We start from the raw sequence: 23443 nt of genomic DNA on the forward strand, positions 1-23443 counted from the left end.
AGTGATCTCTTTTTTAAAATAGGTACATCATAAAGAATTCCAAAGGTACAAAAGGGTATATATATAGTGATGAGTAAGCTTCCCACCCACTTGTACCTAAACACATAGTTTTCCTACCCAAGGGCACCACTGCTGCTGGTTTCTTATGCATCTTTCTGGAGATAGTCTATGCATATACAGCACATGAATATGTAGTAGGTTTCTTCTCTGTTTTGTTTTTTACTTACGTACATTGCACACTGTTTTGCACTTGGCTTGCTTTCTTTTTTGTAGCTTGCATCTTGGAGATACTGTTATGTTAGTTCATACAGAACTACCATGTTCTTTTTAACAAATGGTTGCATTTATGGATGTGACATAGTTTACTTAATGTTCCCTCATCAGTGGACACATACCTCTCTTGCTCTTACAAAATTGCTGTAATATGTTATACAGGGCAAGGATATCTGTAGGCTAAGTTCCTAGCAGTGGGATTTTCCAGGTCAAAGAGTGTGGACCAAGTTTGTTTTGTTTTATGGGCTTCTGGATTCTGGTGAATTTCTTCCTAAATATGAATCTTTAATCTAAAACTGATTTTTTTCATCTTGTTTGTGAATTGTTGGCTTAGAACCCAGAAGAAATTTTCCCATTGAAATTATGTTTAAATGGTATAGTCTTCTCAGATAATTTTCAGATAATAGTGGCCCACTTCCCTGCTCTGGGACTTAAATATTATACACATTCTGTGAACAGTTTAATTATAGTGTTAATCATTAAGCAAACAGAAAAATAGTTGGCAGTATGTGAGACAGTTGATCCTCAGCATTTGCAGATTCTGTATTTGCCAGTTCTAATGCTTGCTAAAATTTTTTCATAACCCCCAAATCATTACTTGTGGTGATTTTACAGTTATTCGCAGACAGGTGCATGAAAAGAGCAGTGAAAAATTTGAGTCACCAAATTCTTATGTTCCCAGCCACTGTCAAGCACAGGTCTGCTTGCCTCCTTTTCAGATGTCATACTGTATACAAGTGCTCTTTTTGCATTCTGTTTAGTGCCATGTTTTTCAAATTTTTGTGTGTTTTGTTGGTGATTTTACTGTAAGATGGCCTCCAAGTATGGTGTGAAGTGCTGTCTAGTGTTTCTAACCACAAGAAAGCTGCAGTGTAGCTTATGGAGAAAACATGTATGTTAGATCAGCTTCATTCAGGCGTGATTTACAGGGCTGCTGGACGTGAGTTCAGTGTTAATGAAGCGATGAAATAAAGTAAGATGTCTTTCAACAGAAACATAGATAAAACAACTTTATGTATTGACCAGTTGAAGAAAATGTAACCAGAGGTTCACAGGAACCTATCTTTGTATTTCCCTTGGGAACAATGTTTCAGTATTCCCTAATTTCACTGTTTGTGGCAACCTTGTAGAATGTAACTACGGTGAGACTGTATATGGGTATAAAATGAATCTTGAGGACTAGGTTGATTAAAATAAAGAGCTCAGGTTATTTGAGGAATTACTGAAGAGACACTGAGTAATTCAGATAATTTATAAGTTGATAAGTCCCTGGTTGTTCATAGGTTTTGCATGCATGTTGACAAGTCAGGTGCATTAACTCAGGCCATATCCATGTCCTAAAAGCAATTATGTGAAGGAGGTTGTAGGAAATTTTTTTAGTGTTTAGTGTAGCTTAATGCACTTTTGATTTCTCTAAATGAAATAGTGCCATTTATTTTCTTTGTAGGGTGACGATGAGGATAATCATAATAGCAGTGCCATTATGTCAGGGGGACCAGAGAGAATTCTTAAATTTACTTTTTATTATCTTTCTTCAAAGTTTATATTTTTTAAGCACAGAAGTAATTTTGTCCTTTTTTTTCTAGGAATTGCACAGCACAGTGCACAATGCAGTGTCTTGGGTACATAGTGGGGTTTAGTGAATAAAGACAATTTTATCTATGTAGAATTACATCTCCAGCAGAGGGCAGTATGTTACCATCCATCAGAAGGACTTTTATGGAAGATTTCAGTGCTTGAAAATGCAGACGACTGCTTTCCTTAGACCAAAAATTCTAAATTAATTATAATTAAAAATAAATTAATTATAATCTTATAGTACTCACATGGAAAATGGATCATTAGACACATATATGTGTTAAAACCAGAAAACCTTTATTAAGTACTTTTTTGGCTAAGTGATAAAGAGTTGATAAGACAGTTACCTCTATCAAATTTGTTTAATATTATATTGTAAATGTATACATGTATTTATAACTGACTTAAATCCTTTTTAGAATAGGGCAATAAATTAGCAATGTGCATTTTTACATAATCAGTGGTTGAGATATCAAACTTCTCCCTTTCTGATTTATAAAATAGTCCTTGCATTGTAAAAATTCAGAAAGGCACTAGAAAGTATAACTATGTTCTTGGATTTTTTTCCCCCAAGACCTTTTTGCCTTTGCTTTTGTAATATACACATTGATTTTATTTTTTTCACTTAGTAGTGAACTGTGACTAGTTTTCCTCATCTGTAAGTATAAATCTACATCATTATTTTTAGTAAGTATTATATAGAATGCTTATATGTGGTATAATCTATTTAACCAGATTTCTATAGAGGAATATTTTAGGTGTCATTTTCCCTCAAGATTTCCCTCTTATACACAATACTGTGTGTCCTTATATATACATGTTTGTGCGTGTTGCTGATTATTTTGTGAGACTTAATTCCTGGGAGTGGAATTATATATTTTTTTTTTTAAAAATTGGTGCATGTCATTGAATTTTTCTCCTGAAACATAAATCGTTACATTCTAATCAGCAATGTATAAGAATGAAATATTTTAAAATTTTCAGTTCAAATAAGTTAACTAAATATATTGGTCACACATAGTCACTTTTTTTGGTCTCCTACTATAGGGATGTTTTGATAAACTTGTTTGATAACCACTATTAAGTCTTTTCCACCTGTGAGGCAGCATAGAATATTGACTATCTTAGATGGCTCTAGGTTGAATTCCTGCTTCTCCACTTATTGGCTCTGTGACCTTGGGCTTTCCCAAGATAGATTTCCCAGTCTTCCTGAGTCTTGGATAATTCATGTATACAGTGAGCATTTCACCTAAGAGGGTTGTTATGAGGAGCAAATGAGATAATATATTTTTTGAAAAGTAGACTGTGTAGAAAGACGATGCTGTTTCTCTTTGTTTGATTCTCCATTTAATGTCAGAAGCCCAGGAAAGTCAAGTAAGATACCAGAAAAGTCACCTCATTTCTCTTTTTGTGTTGTGTGGCCCTAACACAGACCTTGACAGTCATTAGGACTTGATGGTTGTTGATTGTAGCCAACAATTGGCCAAAAGTGACAGAAGCAGCAGGGTTTCCAGACTCCATGCTGAGTCTGAATATGATGGATAAAGCTTTTAAGACCTTGATCAGCCTTATTTATGGACTTGAATCACTACAAAGGTTCTCCTGCCCATGAATCTTTCCCACTTTAGATTTTGCATCCCTCAGTATTCAGCAGTTGCACTCTGATGGCATCTGCAGTCTGAAAGTTTTTATGGAAAAGAAGACAGATATCAAGGGTCCTGGGTGTTGTATTATGTTGAAATTTTTGATCTTTAAAGAGAAAAAATTACAAGTGGGCCATCACAGTTCTTTTATTATCTGCTAGGACTGCTTTTGGTAATGTTGACTTCTGTCTGCTTTAATGAAAAATTAGCCATTTCTGAATTTCAGATATTTTAAGAACTTACCCCCTTTCCCTTCTTCACATAATGTATTTCAACATATCACCGTTAGCCTGGATATCATACTCTTCTGCTCATTAGTATTCTTTCTGTCTCTAAAAGTCACACTTTTAGTTGCATGTAGTTGGTCTCCAAGGAGAAGACTTCATGCTACTTTTTAAAGAGCATCTCCCCTTATTTTTATTCTTATTACTCATTGCCAGACTGGGTGACCTTCTGCTGAAACATATTATCTCTGCTGTTTTTTCATAAGGTTATTGAATAGCATTCACTTTTGACTTATTAGGTGAAATGATTTCAGATATCTGGAGTACAAAGAGTTCTGTATAAAGCTAGTTTTCAGATGTCTGAATTATGTCTGTAAAGCAAAATGGTTGGGCATTTTGCTGTCGTTTCCATAGCAATATGTCATTTATTTGTAGCTGTGACTTCTGAAGGCTAAATAGTCATAAGGTCAGTTCCATCTTTGGAGCTGGAGCACTGTTGATGAGAATCTGACTGAGTTATCTCCCTGTGTTTCAGTGATTTGATACAGAAAGCGTTTAGGCCTTTTAAAGCAAAGTTTTGCCACTGATCATTCTTTTTGCACAATTGTTGTCATTTACCGTGTGCTTGGCATGTCTTTGCTTCAAGCTTAGAACTACCTGGAGGGCCTAATCAGTCTGTTCAGATCCATGTTAGGCCACTTGAGAGTTTTGTACAATTAAAAAATTACTACTTAGATCAGCATCAGGACAACTTGAAGTGACAATCCATATGTCAAATAAGGAAGGATTTTTTTCATTATTAAAACCAAAATAGGCAATGAAGTGTATAGTCTTTTTTACTTGGAGATTACTGAACTAAAAAGCATTAAAATAATGTAGTTGGCCTTCAGGAGATTTTGTTGTGAACGTGCCTAAAAAAAGGGGACTAATCCGGAAATCCACTGCCATTTCAGCTCCAGGGTTCTGTTTATGTCTCAGTGAGACCTTTTCCTCCTGTATCACTTTGCCTGCTTGGTTTGGCATCTGTCCCCAGTAGGTCAGTTTTAGTGTCTGAGCTTTCCTCTGAGAGGTGAAATGCCTTAGTTACAAAGTTTTATATCAAAGATTTTAGAGAAAAGTGACTAGATTCTACTGCAAATTATTGCTTTAGGTTTTTTTGTTTGTTGGTTTGTTTTTGTTTTTTAGTATTTGAATTCTGTTGAAACCCATGTAACATTATTTTGAGAGATTGACAAGTAAAAATTAACCTATATTCTAATTAGCTTTCTACAGAGAAATAGTCTCATCCAGTATTTCTGACTGGGTATGGCAGACCAAGGAGAAAGTGTAGATAGTTCTATATATGCCATCACCATCAGAATAGATGCAACTCAGTGTGTTTGAGCAAAGGATAATCTAGCTTTTTTTCATGTGTTTAAAAATTAGAAGTGATCATTTTTAAGGACTGCTCTTCTTTAATCCATGAAAGACTAAGTGTTTTAATGAATTTCTTTAACTTTTAGAGTTTATGTCTAGTGTCCATTTGAATAAATGCATCATATCAAATTAGAGATAAAAAGACCTAAAAATTAACGTATAAAGAAGAGATCTGTATACTGGGAATTTCTTTATTTGTTCACTAAGCAAAAATTTTTTTAGAATAAAACAAGTTGTACACTTCAAATATTTTCTTCAAAGGTTAAGGGATTTAATTCCTAAAGTTGGTCTGTTAATTATCTGTGCTGAATAACAAATTATAGCAGAGTCTCCGTTGGTCAGTTGCTTGGTTGAGTGGTTCTGGCTCAGGGTCTTTCATGAGTCAAGGTGTCAGCCAGGGCGCAGTCGTCTGGAGGCTGGGTTGGAGCCGGAGGGCTTCTGTGGCGGCTCACTCACCATGGGAAGAGTTCCTCACCACGGGACCTTTCCACAGACCACTTGAGTGTCTTCCTGATGGGGCCGCTAGCTTGCCCCAGAGGAACAAGCAGGAGGCTGCAGTGCCTTTTATTACCGAGGCTCCAGTCATACACTGTCATTTCCACCTTTTCTCTATAGAAGTGAGTCATTAAGTTTAGCCTACACTCAAGGGGAGGAGAATTGGTCTTTATCATTTGAAGAGAGTGTCAGAGAATTTGTAAATATTTTAAAAACCACCACAGTTGGCTTATAAGGGACATAGGATATATTTAGCTCCCTCAGAAAGCTTCAGAACTTTCAATAAGTTGACATCTGATCCTAAGATAGAAATCTTACTTATGCAGTACAGACAACTGAAACTCAGATGTTGACTGGAGGGGACTTGGTTTGCCCTCTCCTGGCAGAAGTGAAGAAGCTGAGGGGAGGAGGTGATGTGACAGTAGGGGCTTCAGGTCTGTTGTTGACATTCTCTCCTCACTTGAGGGAGAAGCCCTTTCCCTTGTATTAAGGATGATGTTCTTGATGTTCTGCACTGGAGCTCAGAATCCAATTTTCCCTTTGTGTCTCTCTTGTGTGGAGAAGAACTGAGAACTAGATCATCAAAGCTTAACTAGACAGTTACCCCAGTTCTGTTTTGTTCTGCACAGCTGAGGGAAGAATTTTAATGCAAATGTAACTTTTCCCGTAACTTCTAAAAAGCAGGTTACTTCTCTGCCAAGAGAGGTTTAGTAAGATTATGCTCTATTTCTTGGTAAGGCAGAATACCAGGTAAATGTGTAAAGGACTGAGCCTTGGTACCATATGGAATCTACCAAAGACCTGCATTGCTGTCTGCCACCTTGAAACACTTAAAGATAAATGGGTTTCTTAAACCCAAGTGTGTTCTTAGTTTTTAAGAAAGCTCCTTTAAAACCTACGTAAAGTATAGCTTGCTATCTCTAGAATAGTGAGGTAAAACATTGTTTAGGAAAATTTCTTTTATCCTGAAGTTACATTATTTGACAGTTCTCAGAAAAAATCTTGTGGCAAAACTAATTGGGATTCTGTTTATTTTCAGCCATGCATATTTTCTGATTTACTGCTCTTTGCCTGTTTTATTTTGGTTTGTGTTTTTCAGTTTGCCTTTGTAATTGTGAGCAATCTCCAATATACCTCCCCACTTCCTTTTTTCATAGTGAAACTCATAGGATATTTTAAAATTATAGAAGATACAGTGCACATGCAGAAGTGCTTGAGAATGTTTGTTTTCCTCTTCCTAATCAAAATTTCTGTTTCAGGTTCTTCTGCAGCTTGGGCTATGGCTGCCAATGCCAGATGGCACCATTTCTGAGAAAAGAGCTAGCTTTTGCTTAGAAGTAATACCCACAAACAATGCCAAATTAGCATAAGCAAATGTCAGTGAGTTAACACAAAGCCAACACTCTTTCTATCTTTTCTTTCCTTCCTAGGCCATGGGTGTTGAGAGTGACCAGGAAATTGTGCAGATGATTGGAACAGAGGAGCACGTGATGGCTGCATTTGGGCCCAGTCTGGAAGAGTGCCAGAAAGCTCAGATTTTCACACAGATGCAGGTGTGTCTTTTCATGTTTTCCTTTGCTATGAAAGGGAATTGGAGATTTAGTGCTGCTCATTGATAAAGCATCAGATGCAGTGACTTTTGGGGTATGGATTTGGGAAGGATGGATGTTGGTGAGACGGGAGGAGTGGTAGAGATGCTTCTTTGACTCATTTTTTTAGGAATTGGAGGAAGGAGTTTGCCTAGACTAGTTATCAGCCTATGGTGTCAAACTAACTTAGAAAGGGGGCCAAGAGGCTTTTGTTCTGATACAAAAGCAAGTACTCTTTTTTTTCCTTATTTGCCTGAGTGATACATTTTTTTAAGCTACAGAAACTCTACTGTAGGAGGTTTTTTGTTTTTTCATGCATTTCTCTTTAATATTCCTTTTTATTCCCTACCTCCAGTTGCTTTCAGCATTCAGTTGTATAGGATCTGTCCCTTCTCCTGAATTCTGCATGTTACCAGCAACAAAGGCCTAGATCAGAGTCCCCTTTCACTAAAGAGCCTTTGTTGACTTGCTTAGGCACTCCTAGTTGGAACCTGTGGACTTTAGGACAAGACTCAAAGATGAAGATAGGGAACTATATATATATGCTAGACATAATAAAAATAATTGCACTTCCCTTCCCATGTGACAGGGAGCTCTAACATACTTAGGATTTTTACTTATATATTTGTAAAGTGCTTTGCTAAGTGTAAATCAGTAGTGACATTATTTGTAGCCATCCTGGGAGATAGGAATTCCATACTATAGAAACACAATAGACACTTCTTATTTATCCATATGTACATTGTCTATTCTGTGGGCTGCGTACAATGAGGTATAAATTCCAGGCTGCTTTTTTCTTGTCACCTAGGATGCTCTTAGAGATAGCATTTTCCTACTTAATGATCTGTTAGTACGTGTTCTAAAAAAAAATCAAACCAATCTTGTTAATTTCATAGGCTAAGCCAAACATTTAGGAAGGTTAATTGTCATATGTAAGCATACATAATTCCAAAGCACAAGTCAGTAGGGATTATTCTCATCACTGCCTTCTTCCCTTTCTGTAGTTAATTAGCAGTCAACTCTAGTTATCAGGCCAGCAGCATCAGGAAAAGTTATTTGAATTTAGGAGATTCTATTTTTGGTCTTCACTGAAAGTGAAATATTTAGTGATCATGCATCTTTGTTATCAGCTGAAAGTATTGTGTCCAGAGGTTCCAAGAACATGAAGAGAAAATGTTAAGAAATACCCAGAAATTGGCTCAATTTTGGTAGATAACACTCTGTGCTTTAAAACTATGTAATACCTTGAAAGAACAATTTACCTTAATGATACCCCAGTGAATTCAATGAGATCCTTTATTCATTTTATTACAGATATCATCATTGTTGGCCAAACAACCCTAGCATCGTAAAGCTATTTGAGCAAGGGCTAAACAGTGGGTTGGAAAATCATTTATTTCTCTTAAATAGGTACTGACAGAAAATTTTAGCTAATTGAATTAGAAAAGTTCAGTTAAAAGAGGAGGGGAATATGCAATTAGTTAACTTAAGAAAGACAAATGTTCCTAACATGAGAAAGACAAACAGGAAGTAGAAGTTTGAGATGACTTGTTCTCTGCATGCTGGATTAAAGTGAAGATTAATTATTTGCAACCATTAAGAGGTTACAGAGGCACATATAATCCAAAATGGTTGATAAGTTGTAAATATAAATTAGGGCAACATGAATATTTTATGTTATTCTAAATGAAAATGTAGCAAGTATACTTTATGTTACATAATAGGACTTCTGACTGCATGGCACTTCAGTGAAGTGCTTAAAATCTGTGTTTGGTTTTGTTTTTAATGCCTCCCTTTTTAGTCTCTTCTCCATTTCTTCTGTTCACAAAGCTTTTTTGCTATTATATTGGTCACAGACGTTTCATATCATCATTGCCAGGGGCTCTGATACAGGGAAGAAATCATTTATTACCTTTTTGGGAGGATAGGATGCACTAGGGGTGTCATCTCGGCCTGCTTATGAACAGATTGGGCTGTTACCCCAGCCCTCACACTGTAACCCCCTGGCAGCTTTATTAGGTCTTCTAGGGAAAAGGTTGCTTCCTGCTACATCAGAAGGGATACTTGGTTCCATGTACTCCTCTATTTCTTCCTCAAAAAAGTGAAGAATCTTTAGCCTCTTTCCCAAGGTAACTAGAGGACCAAAATTTAATGAAGATAGCCTTGTTTAGGGAAAACTGAAGTGCCTGCCTATTCATGGTCCCAACAACTGTTGACTCGCTTTAATTAGTTATCTAGTTGTTATTAACTACTAGGTTACTGCAGCGTCTGTTTTAAGGGTCTTATTTCATCTTACACTCTTACCTTACACATCTTACCTTTTAACAGGGAAGATCCTAGATTTGATGTGAAAATCTTAACACAGGAGTTGCATTCCATTCCAGACACTATACTAGTCATTAAGAATCAAAGAAAAAAATGACAGACACATCACATAGTAAGAGAGACAAATGTGTAAATAGATAATTAAAAATACAGTGTAATCTGAACATGAATGGAAGTACTCAATTCTTTGTACATAAGGAATTAAAATAGCAGAGAGAAAGGAGTGTAGTTAGGAAAGGCTTCAAACAGGAAGTGATACCTGATCTAAGTTTTGAAGCGTGGAGAAGAAATTTCCCAGACAGGTAATTGGGGACAGGAATTCCAGGATAAGGAATCAGGGATCCCAGGCCTTTCTTCTGACTAACTGAAAGCCAGTTTAAAAAAACAGAAATGCATTCATTGCTGTTACAAAATAATAAGAACCATATGATGCTCTTCTTTTTAAACTTTTTATTATGGAAACATTTCAACATATACAAAATATACAGAGTAGTATTATGAACCCTCATGTGCCTGTCACCCAGCTTCAACAATTAAAAACAATTTGCCTATCTTGTTTTGTCTAGATCTGTACTACTCCCCACCTATTGATTAGCTTTTAATATTTTATTTTTAGTACTCATTTGTACACTGCTATGTATAAATCTTAACAGCATAATTTTTATAAGGTACAGAATATTTCCATTACCCCAGAAAATTCCCTCATGCCCCTTTATACTCAGTTTTAACCTCCATCCTCTGATTTTTTTTCCCCACTGTTCTTATTTTTTCACCATAGATTAGTTTTGCCTGTTCTAGAACTTTATATTTGGAATTATGCAGTATAAGCTCTTTTGTATCCAGCTTCTTTTGTTGAGCATACTGTCTGAGATTCATCCAAGTTTTTCCTCTTTATGTCATTCATCCATGTACCTTATTCCTTTTTATTGTTGAGTAGTATTCCATTGTATGAATATACCACAATTTGTTATATTTTCCTGTTGCTGGACATTTGGTTTGTTTCACTGTTTGGCTGTTATGAATAAAGCTGCCATAAACATTCCTGTGCAAGACTCTGCCTGAACATTTTGGCATTTCTCTTGGATAAATAGCTAGGAATGAAATTGCTGGATCGAAAAAGCAGTGTGTATATAACTTTTATAAAGTTGGAACTGCCAAATCTTTTTCCAAAGTTATTGTACCATTTTGCAATCCTCCCAGCAGTGTCTGAGAATTCTGATTGCTTCATATCCTCACCAACTTTCAGTGTTGTCAGTGTTTTTCATTTAGCCATTCTAGTGGGTGTTTGGTGGTATCTCATTGTGGTTTTAATCATGCATTTCCCAGATGACTAATGATTCTGAATACTTTTTCATGTACTTATCGCCTTCCTTTTGTGAAGTGTCTCTAAATATTCTGCTCATTTTCCTTATTGAGTTGCCTTTTTATTGTTGAATTTTAGTCCTTTTTAAAAATTATTTATATATCCTGGATATAAATCCCTTGTCAGGTTTATGTATTGCAAGTATTTTCTCCCAGCGCATTGCTTCCGTATTCATTATCTTAACTGTAATGAGCAGTTTTTAATTTTGATAAAATCTGATTGTCGAGAGGGTGTTTTTCATTTGTTTGTCTTTTGTGGTTATTGATTTCTGTGTCCTGTTTAAAGTAATCTTTGCTATCCCAGGAGCGGGAGCATATTCTCCTGTGTTTTCTTCTGGAAGTGTTTTAATGTTTATATCTAAAATCCATCTTAAACTAATTTTGCTATTTGGTGTGAAGTAGGGATCGAGGTTAATTTTTCACTTTATGGATATTTAGTTGTTTTGACACCATTTGTTGAGAAGACTTTCCCTTGCTCATTGAATTGCTTTGACACTTTTGTCAAAATTGATTGACCTTAAAGGTGCGGGTTAATTTCCAGACTTGTTTTTCTCTTCCATTGATCCATTTGTTCTTATCCTTGCATCCCATTGTCTTGATTACTGTAGCTTTGTAGTTAAAAATCACATAATGTAAATCTGACTTTTTCAAGATTGTTTCAGCTATTCTAGGTCTTCTGCATTTCCATATAAGTTTTGGGATCAGTTTTTGTTTTTTACAAAGCCTTCCAGGAGTATAATTAGCAATTTTGATGTATCAGTTTGGAGAGAATTTTAACTGTAAGCCACCTTAACCACTATTAAATGTTCCAGTCCTTGAAAATGGCATAACCCTCAATTTATTTAGGTTTTGTTTTCTCTCAGCAATGCTTTATAGATTTCAGGATAGAAGTCTTATATGGTGTGATTCCTTTTTGAGAGGAAAAAAATACTACCACGAAATGATAACTATAGACTGGGATTCTCTCTGGGTGGAGGATGAATGGCTGATATACACATCTCATCTGTATTTCCTGAATTTCCTACAGTGATCATGTATCAATTTATAGTAAGGAGACAAATTATACAGGAAAAAGGGAACCAGTGTATCAAACAGCGTATAATGTTATTTTGTCATTGGTTTATGACAAATGTTGATTTTTAACTAGGACCAATTCAGCTTTCTCTATAACCAGAGTCCTTGTCTCTTCTGCTCATAGTGTTATATATGGGTAGCTGCTTAATAAATTCCCTCTGATGATGTCACTCAAATATAATTATAATATATTCTGTTTTTATAGGCATTAAAATATATAGGGAACAAAGTAAGAAGGCAAAGGATGTGGGGAGGTGGACCAAAGAAAACCAAAATAGAAGAAGCAAGAGAGCTCCTGGCTTCTACCATTCTGACCCATGTACCGGTGAGTAACCCCTTTGCAGCTGTGAGTAATGATCACTGTGTGGTCCGTGCATTAAAGTTAAAGAATTTTGAATACAACTTTACATAAATTAAAGCTTAGTTCCTTAAGAAAGGAGAGAATCTAAATTGGACCCTCCAGTGGACTACCCCACCAGAAATAATCTTCCATTATCAACAGTTTATTTGTACTTATGTTAGCTGCACTGTATCATAATCTGATCGTGTTTACTCTCTTGGCTCTTCTTTCAGTCCAAAATTATAGTTTTTTTAATATTCATACATATATTAGTTCTGCTGTTAGATTCACTGTTTCGAAGGACAGGGATGGTGCCTTAGGTATTTTTAAATAAATTTAAATAAGCTTATAGTGCCTTGCCCATATGGACACTTTTTTTTTTAATTGTGGTAAAATATACATAACATAAAACTTATCTTTTTCAAAAAAATTTTACCATCTTTATGTGTACAGTTCTGTGGCATTAAGTACATTCTCACTGTTGTGTTACCATCACTATCGTAGATACTTTTATTAAAATACTGGATGGCTGATCTTCTAGACCTTGAATTTTAGGTTCACATTGTCTAGCCTCCTTCACTTACAGTGAAGATGCTCAGGTCCAGAAAAGCTGCATGATTTGCCTTGCCACCCAGCTAGTTACTGGTCATAGAGAGAGAGCTAGAATCCCATCTTCTGACCCTTGAAACAGTGCTTAATATTTATTTAGTTAACTTATCATAAAACTGAGATCAACCATGTTGGCAAGAATCATTTTTCCCCCACTCCCATTTAATACATATGCTACTCTTTCTAAATTATAAAATTGTTAGTCAGACTATCTTGTTCACCAAATAGTCTGGTTTATGATGAGTTACCATGTGTGTTATTCACAAATGATCTAATTGAGGGTTTGCAAACTCTACCTTCAGGGGCTGATGATAAGTAATGGAAAATTGGGAGAACTGTAGAAGTAGACAGTGACTCCCTAAACACAGTAAGATTCAGTTTTCTTATTTTGAAACACCTTGTTAGCCTACTAATATGGGTCTCTGATTTTGCCCTTTGGCTGCCATTTATTTGTGTGTCCTTGATCTAATTCAAATAATTAGAAAGTCTTAATGTTAAAGCTGAACTGAATTGTAAACTCTTTTAGATGATTAGAAGGACAGTTTAAGACTCAAAATAGCAAAAATGAATAGTAGCAGCAACAAGGGCTTTAGAGCCAGAGAGATAAGGGTTCAAACCTGATTTCTTACTTCCTGACTGATTTAAATTTGGGCCAGTCAACTCTCCTAAGCTTCAGTTTTCTCATCTGTACAGTGAGACTAATACCACTTCCTCACAGGGTTGGTGTGATGATTCAGTGATGAGATGTACGTAAAGCCCATGGTTACTGGCTCCCTGACGTGGCCATAGCGTCCCCACTGGGGCCTCGCTTAGCTTGGTATGATAACTGAGGAGACCTTTAGGTTAAAGAGCCTTAGCTGATAGAATGCTAGCCAGAACGACATTCATTAAATTGATAAAGCTGAACATTAGCACTTTTGTGTGGCTGCAGTGGGCCTAAGCTGTTTGTTACATATAATCCAGGGAGTAGTGAAGTCAGAATAGATAAATCAAGAAAAGATTTTCATTTTCAAGAAGGGTTAGGGCAATATTTACCTAAGTATACTATTAGAGGGGATTTTAGATGATATAAAGACATTTTAATTTAAATAATTACATACTTATCAGAAAAAATAGAACTAGTACATCAGATCCATTTTTGTGGTATTTGGGGTTTTATGATATAATTGTGTAGGATGAAGCTGATGAGGCTTGCTTAAAAATTACTTGCTTTAAGTTGACTAGAAATGTTAAGTAATTAGTAATTTAAGTGTTACAGAGCTGTGACAGTAGTCCTGATAGTGGTGCTTGATGATTGAAATGTAGAAGGCACTGGTTCAGATGTTTCTACATAGAGGGAGAAAGATCAGCAGGACACTCTGCAGTCCCCTGCACTTGTAACTTGAGGGTGACCTGCAGAGATTTTGGCTCCGAATCACGGCTTCTCAGTTCCTTGGAGGCAGTGGTTCTCGAAGTGCGTTTTTCAGACTATGCAGTAGAATCAGTGTCATCTGGGAACTTGTTAGATGTTCTTGGACTCTACCTCAGACCTACTGAAACAAACATTCTGGGGAGGGTGTGGCCCAGCAATCTCTTTTAACAGGCCCTGCAGTGATTGTGATACACACTAAAAACTGGAAACCACTGCTCTAAGCTTTTGCCCCACTGCCCCAAGATGCCTAGGACTTCTTTTTCCTCCAAGATAATATTAAAAGGACTTCAGAGTTTTAGTGTCAACAATTCTGTTTCAGTGTTCCAAGCTCATTTGGTAGGTCTTTTTTCTCTCCCTCTTTCAGATAATCCAGAGGTTAACACTCCACAATGGGATATCCGAACTATTATTGGCATTCTAACAACAAGTGATGTCAGTTACTAGATTAAAGGATTCCTTCTCTCCATATCAGTAGGAAAAATGGGCTCAGTATTAACTTATTTTTTCAATTTAGACCTAGCATTTCCTTTTCAGTACAGGCTAAATGAGTTAATGTTCAAGTGCTTTTTAAAGTGCAGTGGGCCATCTGCTACAAATACTCGTATTTATTTCTACTTAGAAATGTCTTGGGAGAATCTGCCAGTATTCCAGCAAAATAAAAATGTGATATGGACTTTGTTAAAAGTTGAAAATTTGGTTAATGAAAGTTTGCATTTTTTTATTAACAAAAAAGGTAAATACAACTGTAAGAGTAACATGTTCATTGTAACTTGCCACATTAAAATAAGGGGAAAAAAAAAAGAAGTAAAATAGATGTACCTGAATGGAGGACCATACAGTTTTGTAAAATACCAATTGAGAATGTAAATTGCTTATAGCTGCCCAAAGACTGGGTTTTTCTATTTAGTGGTAATTGGTGTTATGGTTGTATGGTTGTTTTTGTTTTTTGTTTGTTTTTGCTTTTAGGGATGCACTAGAGATTTTTCTTTTTAAAGAACTAGATTTATTTCCAGAAATAGGCTCACAGACATAGAAAACAAACTTACAGTTACCAAAGGGGAATCGAGGGGGAGGGATAAATTTAGAATTTGGAATTAATGGATACACACTACCATATATAAAATAAACAACAAGGACTTACTGTATAGCACAGGGAACTATATTCAGTCTTGTAATGACATATAGTGGAAAAGAATCTGAAAAAGAGTGCATATATATGCATATAACTGAATCACTTTTCTGTACTCCTGAAACATTGGAAATCAACTATACTTCACTTAAAAAAAAAAAGGTAACAAAGCAAAGAACTACATTTATTCCAACCTTTTTTATTGATGTAACTGTTTTGTGAGTGCAAGATGACAAAATAGCTTTCAGGACTGCTTTTTCTTTTACCACATTCCAAAGTTAACACATCCCAAAGTTCTCAGTAATAGAAAGAGAATAAATTGACCTAAAGAAGAAGTGAAACTTCCTTTGGAGGAGAATGAACTTTTTGAAACATATACAGAAATTTCTAACATATTCAGTATAATTCCTTATTAGCAACTAGTTGCTGTTGTTCTTTTAAATCAAGATCCCCTGAATTAATCTGTGATAGTGATGAACTTAATAGGAACTCATTGGGATCTTACTCAGTGATTAAGGAAAGTAAAACAAAGTTTATGATATGAATCTTCTATAGACAAACCTTAGATAGTCCTTAGAATTGGCAGAAGCTTAGGCCATACTCTCAGACCTTCTCATTTTGGATGTAGAGAAAGAATTTACCCATTACCTCAGGTTTTGTCTCCCCACACAAGCAAGTTCAATGATTTAACCAGTTCTCATTTAGCTTACTGATTGGGCCAGATTGATTAATGTTGATTTTGATTGTACAGGAGAATATTAAATGAAATGTTTGCAGCAAATTTACTCATCAATCCATTCATTCCTTCCATAGATATTTGTTAAGTCCTGACAGTATTTTAGTACCATTCCTGTTACTTATCGCTGTGTAAGAAACATTTCCAAAACTTAATGGCTTGATATAACTGTTTATTGATCTCTCATGGTTCTATGGTTTCACTGGGCTCATTAGTGGGGAAAGAGGATCATATTGGGTCTCATGAAGTTGCAGATAGGGTCATCTGAAGGCTCAACTGAGCCAGACATTCAAGATGGCATCTTCACTCATATTTCTGGCTCCTCAGTGCTTTTCTAGTGCATCCTTTCTCCCCAGCAGAGTATCCTGGACTTCTCTTATAGTGCTTAAGGACTCTTAAGAGAAAGAAAGTGATAACTGCTAGTTTATAGGCCAATCCAAAGGGAATGATGGGTTCTACCTCTTAATGAAAGAATGGCATGAAACAAAAAGAGAGAGAAGGGGTTGATGGTGGTCGTCTTTGAAGAAGAGCTACCACGGGTATTGAGTACAAAGATAAAAAAGTCGTTATCTCAGCTCTCAGAAAGTTTAGACTAGTTGAATTTCTTTGAATAGGGAGAATCATAACAATTCATTATTTTCTTATTTAAGTATTGTAACATTGGTTCTTTTCTTGAGACACCTTAAATTTTAATGTGCATCATGTTAAAAAATTGTTTTCATTTCTGAATTACAGGTTAAAGAATTCAATTTCCGAGCCAAATGTATCTATACTGCAGTGATGGTGCGAAGAGTAATTCTGGCCCAAGGAGATAATAAAGTTGATGACAGAGATTATTACGGTAACAAGCGATTGGAGTTGGCAGGACAGGTGATTTAATTATTTTATGTCAGAGATCTTATTTTGTTTTCCTCAATAAAAATTAATTTAGCATTTATTTTAGATAGGGAGGAAGAGACAGCTGAATGGAATGTAGGTTTTCTGTATTTGAAGTATACATAAACATTTCACACATGACTTACTATTTCTTTGACTTAAGAATTTCTTTAACTGTGAAACTGTTTTAGTGCTTTAAATGTGTTAATAGTATGTTACCTGTATTATATCTTTAGTTGAGATGTTTACGTTCATTCTGTTTAATGTAAGAAATGAAGTATGACTTTAAGTAGTACCATTTATTCAATTGACAAATATTTATTAAACCCTTTGTCATGTGCCAGGCATAGTTATAGGAACTGAGCATATGGGGGAAATAAAACACAAAGGTCCCTTTTCTTTTAGTCTGTATAGTCTGGTGAGAGCGAAAGATGATAAACTAAACAATCCCCTAACCTTTCTGATGACATAGTAGAAGTGGGTTAGTGAGGATGTCATTTTAAATCTTAGCCTGATAAATTATATCTTATTTTGAGAGTATGTATCCCTTCCAACTGGGTAGCAAGTGTCTAAAAGTCTTCAAAACTTCATGTTTCAGCATTTAAATCAGAAATTGCCTTTAAATCAAAGCTAGAATACAGACCTGGCTGCTTTTGATATTTTCTATCTTTGGGTTTTAAAGAAGTACCTTGGCGTGGTGGTCTCTGTTAATGTCCTACTTAGGGTTCACTAAGTTCTTAGGTCTGTATGTTTATGTCTAACCAAATATGAGACATTTTTAGGCTTTATTTCTTTAAATGTCTTTTTCGTACTATTCTCTCTTCTCCTTCTGACTCAAATTATCCTCGTAGGCCCTTTGATATTGAGGCTCTGTTATTTTATTTTCAGTTTTATTCTGTTCAGATTGGATAATTTCTATTGGTCTGTTTTTGGGTTCACTTACTTTTGCTTATGTTGTCTCTAACATGCTATTCACTTGTCCAGTAAATCTTTTAGTTTAGATACTGTATTTTTTGGTTCTAGAAATTTCATTTGGGTATTTTTTAGCTTCTGTTTCTCTACTGAGATTTCTTGTTTGTTTATTACTACAACCATCTTTTCATTTACATTCTTGAATTTTAACAGCTGTTTTAGAATTTTGGTCTAATTCCAACATCTCAGTCATCTTAGGATCAATTTCTTGACTAGCTTTTCTCTTGAATATGGGTCATGTTCTCCTTTTTCTTCATATGTGTAACTATCTTGTATTGTATCCTAAGGGACAATGTGGATGATGAATTGTAGAGACTCAGAATTCTGTTTTATTCCTCTGAAGAATGTTCAGGCTTTTGTTTGCTTTAAGGGAGTCAAGTTGTCTGTAAACCTCTGAATTGTGTGTCCTTGCAGCAAACAGCTGAAACATTCTGTTTAGTTCTTTCAGTTATAACTGGAACATCTTGCAGCCCAGAATTTATGCTAAGTTTTATAGTCCTCCTTTGGGGTCCTTTGTCAGGGGCAAGTTTGGAGTCAGATTTTACAATTTTAGAAGAAATTGTATAAGGGAATAAATTGTCTTTGTTAGTATGAAGTATATTCAAAGCAGTATGTCTTCTTACTCAGGGGGATTTAATCAGTTAAAAGGGTGAGTTGCTACAGAAATTGACATATGCCTGCCTTTGTGTATGTGCTTCTTAGTTATGAAAAGTTTCTTGCATATAAGACTATAAATAACATGTGTGTATTTGTGTATTAAGATTTATAAAGCAAATATTCACATATCCCAACTCAGCTTAAGAGTGAACCCAACACTAGTGTGTTTGAATCTTCTGCTGCCCTTCTCCAGTTCTCTGCTGCCCCTCCCTTCTGTCTGTTCTGAAGGCTTTGGGCAGGTGCCTGCCTATTTACCTGGTGCAAAGCTATCCCAACATTCCTGAGCACTTGCTGTGAGGTTGGGTGAAGAACAGGTTCACGTCCCAGGAGCATCCCTCAGCAGACCTGAGCTTCAGACATGGGTTTCAAGGCTTATTAAAGTATGAACTGTTACTCAGAATCCTGATACTGAAATAGGTAAAAGTTGAGCCCCTCTGGTTGAGGTGGGGTATAAGGGCTTGTTTCTCTGCTTATTTGCCCTTCCCCTGAAACTCTGTGAAATTCATAAACATAATCTGACTGCTCTGCAGAACCACGTGTGGATTCTTCAGGAGGCCTGTCAGGGTCTTTGATGACCTGGCCCCTGTGCGCCTTTCCAGCCTCATCTCATACCTGGGCGAGCTGCTCACTTTTTCCCAAACACACCATGATGCTCTTTCGTCCTCTGTGCCCTTGAGCTATGCCTTCTGCCTAAGTCGCCCCTCCCTCGTCTCCCCTTCTCCTTCCCCATCATGAAGAGCTCCTACCCATTTATCATTCTTTGAGTCACCCTCTCTGAAACCATCCGTGAACCCCAGGAGTAGTTAGTTGCTCTGTCTTCCAAAAGCCAGTAACACTTCATTCAGGTCTTTATTTGCATGTTGAGTTACCTTATAGTTCTCTACTTGCACACTTCTTCCCCTGCTTTAGACTGTAAGCTCACTGAGGGCAGGAACCATTTATATTCATCTTTCTATCCCCAGATAAAGTGCTAGTCACCAAAGATGCAATAGTGAACGAGACTTGATGAGTCATCTGCTCTCAAGAGCATACATTTTGGTAGGGGAGGCAGACAGTGAACAAGTAAACAGTAAATAGATGTGATAATATTAGATGGTCATAATGTTCAAAGAAAATCAAAAACAGGCTAATTTATGTTAGAGAGTTGGGATGTTGGGAGGGGGATGAGGTGTTACATTATTCTGGTCAGGAAAAATCTCTTTGAAAAAGTGACATTTTAAGCTGAGCCCTCAGGCATTTCAGCTAAAACCTGAGTGAGGAGAAACCAGTCTCACACAACCTTGGAAACTGCATTCCGTCAAGAGACCCACACAAGCATGTACATCTCCAGACAGTGCCGACATTGAAGGAAGTGGAAGGAGACGAGAGGACCAGTGTGGCTAGAGTGTGTGAGGTGTAGCGGTGATGAGAACCAGCATTGTAGGCCACGGGAAGGGGTTTGGATTTAATTTTACATGCAGTGGGAAACCATGAGAGAATTTTGATCAGGGAAGTCTGATTTTCAGTTTAAAAGATCTGATTTGGAGATGAACAGGCCAGGAATGGACCAGTTAGGAGACTGACAGTACTCCAGATGACAGATGATGGTGACAGGAATGATAACAGCAGGTATTAATTACCACATCTAAAAATTTTTAAACTAGAATTGAAAAACTATAGCAATCTTAGGTTTGGGGGGAAAAGTTAATGTGTTAAATACTTGGGAAGTTCTTTTTGGTTAGTGGCTGATGCTAACAGGTGGGTTTTTGACCACCTTCAGATTGACCACTGCTCAGGGAGTTATACGTATCCCCACCACCATCAATCCCAATTTTTACAGTTTTTTTAGTTGGGGAAAAAAAATCCTGCTGTTAAATGAATCCTTTTTTAAAAAAGTTAGTTGTGTGGAGAACTAAGGAATGGAGTCGAGAGGGGAGAGGAGAGAGGAAAGACTATCTTGTTGCTTGAAAAATTAGAATTAAAAAGAAGGTTCCCATGTGCAAGGAAACATTGCTTTATGAACAACGTAAAGACATAAAAGGCATTGTGTTGGCAAAAATGTGTAAAAACAATAGCTGCTAATTTCACACCCCATGGGATGAGGGAGTATAAATGTGCTTCAGCTTTAGATAACGGAGCTGTATCCACTGGCCAAGCAGGTTCACAGAGCTTTCCCTCAGTCTCTTGCCACCAGAGGGCTGGCCGGCCAGCCGCCAATAGAGGTGTTAGCAAAACCTACCGATTTCAGGCTTAATCTTTTCACTTACCTTTTCTTTTTTGGTAATGTGTTCATTATTTGCTGAGCATTACTCTATTCTTTGTCTGCAAATTTTTTGTTTCTAATTCAGCTTGCTTTGTATGGATGAGATATGGAACGGCACCAAAATCCGGCACCCTGGAAAGCCAGGGATTTCCACCCTGTGACAAAAGAATGCCGTCTTGACTTCAGAGATTGCCTAATCCCAGCTGTTCTGATAATGTAATTAAGGCTGCCTAATGTCTTTAATTTTGCAACCAGTTTGTGTGAAAAGGAGAATTTGGCACTCTGAAGGCTTAAACACTAAATAGCAATCTCAAGACGCCTAATTAGAATTCTCTGACATTAAGCTAATTGGTGAAACTGTATTTCAGAAGCTTAACTTCTTTATTAATTTTTTTTAGCATTTTCATTGAAAATCAATTGATGAGCTGTCAGCATTTTTTCTTAAATATAATTTGCTCTTTAGTGCTCCTGTCTTAGGCAGGCTGAAAGGCCTCATATGAGCAATGAAAGGTATTGAATATTATCACCAGCATTCCATTCCTTTTAATCATTTTACTCTTGACCTAAATAATGTGGCTTATTGTGTGACTTGGCCTTGTAGCTCCTCACTGCTCTGTGAACTGGAGAACATTATTTCTCTTAAGTTGAAATTTTAAGGGTGGAGAAATTTATTAATGAGGCAGTAGTTTGTTGAGTGTGCTCTTATTTTTACTTGTTTAGTACCAGGACATTTCCTTGTAATCAGGGCTACAGCAAATTCAGTGGGGATCCAAAAAACTTTGTCATAATTTGAGACACAAAAGTCTAAGTGTAAGAGACTAATTAAAATAGAGCTGAGCTTTTGTGGTTTAGGTTGAGGGCATTTGCTTCTGTTCAGGATGGTTATTCAAATTTCTTTTGCCAGTTTCCACAGGAAGTTGCTGAAATGGGCTTCTTCATCCCTTTCCCCCACCCCCTGCACCTGCTTCCATCCCCATATTCTTTCTTTCCATGAGGGAAACTGCTGGGTCTGAGTGGAAGAAAGGATTAAGCTCTCAGAGGAGGAAGTTTTCTTTTTAGAACACTTCTGACATGGTAAATTCAAGTCCAAGATCCTGGCTTTCCCATCTGCAAAGCTGGTTTTAGAAGAAAGGTGGAATGACATGTCTACCTTAAGAGGGAAGAACATAAAATCACATTGCACTTAGGAAATGCTTTCTTCAGCAGTGACTGGAAGAGGAGACTCGCTGGCTTTGAATGTCTTCTTCATTATGAGTCAAAAAAACTACCTGTGGTTATCAACATTCAAGGATACAGTGTAGAATGTAGAACTTTTAGCTTATAAGATTTCACTGAATTTCAGAATTCCTGTTTAAGTAAATAAGGAGCACATGTATAATAGCCCCAAGCATTACATTACTGTTTTAAGTACCTTAGATTCCTTTTGGGTTGTCTGTATTTTCCATATTGATTTTAAGGTTTTTGTATACTTTGGATCCAACTTTTTATCAGTTGCGTGTGTTGTTGATATCGTCTCCCAGTTTGGAATTTTTTTTTTTAACTTCATGAGGTCTCTTAATTCTACAAGTTTATAATTTTAATTGTCAATTTTATCACCCCTTTCTTTTTAATAGTACTCTTTGTATTTTAAACTTATGCCTTTGGTATTTGTTCTTTAGTCTATCTGGAATCGATTTTTGTGTATGGAGTGAAGTAAGGAATGCATTTTCATTTGTTTTTCAAATGAATAAGCAATTGTCCTAGCACCATTTTTTGGTCTTTCATTTCCTTACTGATCTGAAATGCCATCTCTATTATATGACAAACTTTAACATATGTGTTGTTTGCTTCTGGGCTCTTTGTTCTATCCATTGGTCAGTTTATCTATGCATTAATTAGTTCATTCATCTTCTTTTTCAGAAGTGTCTTGGCTATTTTAGGGTCTTAGCTGTTCCATATAAATTTTAGAGTTAGCCTCAGTCTTCATTAAAAATCTAGGGACCTTGATTAGAGTTGCATTGGAATTGTCAATCAGTTTGGAGAAAATTAGTAATCTTTAAATATATAGTCTTCTCATCCATGAATATTTTCTTCATTTAAGTTTTCTTTGGTGTCTTTCAGTAAAAGTTTATAATTTTCCCTATGAAAGTCTTACATCTCTTTAGTTAGATTTACTCCTAAGTACTTTAGGGGCTTATTTTTGTAGATTTTTTAAAATAAAAATATTAAGAAAAATCTCAAACATATACAAAAATCGAATAGTAAAATAGTAAAATAGCTCCCATGTATTCATCACACAATTTTAATTATCAGTAGAAGTCATCTTTTAAAATTTTATTTTTTTATAGAAGTATAGTTGATTTATAGTGTTATGTTAGTTTCAGGTATACAGCAAAGTGATTCAGTTAAACATATATAAATAAATTCTTTTTCAGATGCTTTTCTATTATAGGTTATTACAAGATACTGAATATAGTTCCTGTGTTATACAGGATTACCCTTGTTGGTAATCT

At 36.1% G+C, this 23443-nt stretch overlaps 1 protein-coding gene across 2 annotated transcripts in view; it reads left to right on the plus strand.

Moving 5' to 3' along the window:
- POLR3B (RNA polymerase III subunit B) overlaps positions 1–23443 on the plus strand; it is a 105306-nt gene that overhangs the window by 16964 nt on the left and 64899 nt on the right. For both annotated transcript variants that reach the window (XM_010996457.2, XM_064491681.1), the window contains exons 10-12: positions 7060–7182; positions 12185–12304; positions 16940–17074. In XM_010996457.2, coding sequence (XP_010994759.1) covers positions 7060–7182; positions 12185–12304; positions 16940–17074 — 378 coding nt within the window. The remainder of the gene's footprint in view (positions 1–7059; positions 7183–12184; positions 12305–16939; positions 17075–23443) is intronic.

Source organism: Camelus dromedarius, chromosome 11, assembly GCF_036321535.1.
Source record: "Camelus dromedarius isolate mCamDro1 chromosome 11, mCamDro1.pat, whole genome shotgun sequence".
NCBI classification, from domain to species: Eukaryota; Metazoa; Chordata; class Mammalia; order Artiodactyla; family Camelidae; genus Camelus; species Camelus dromedarius.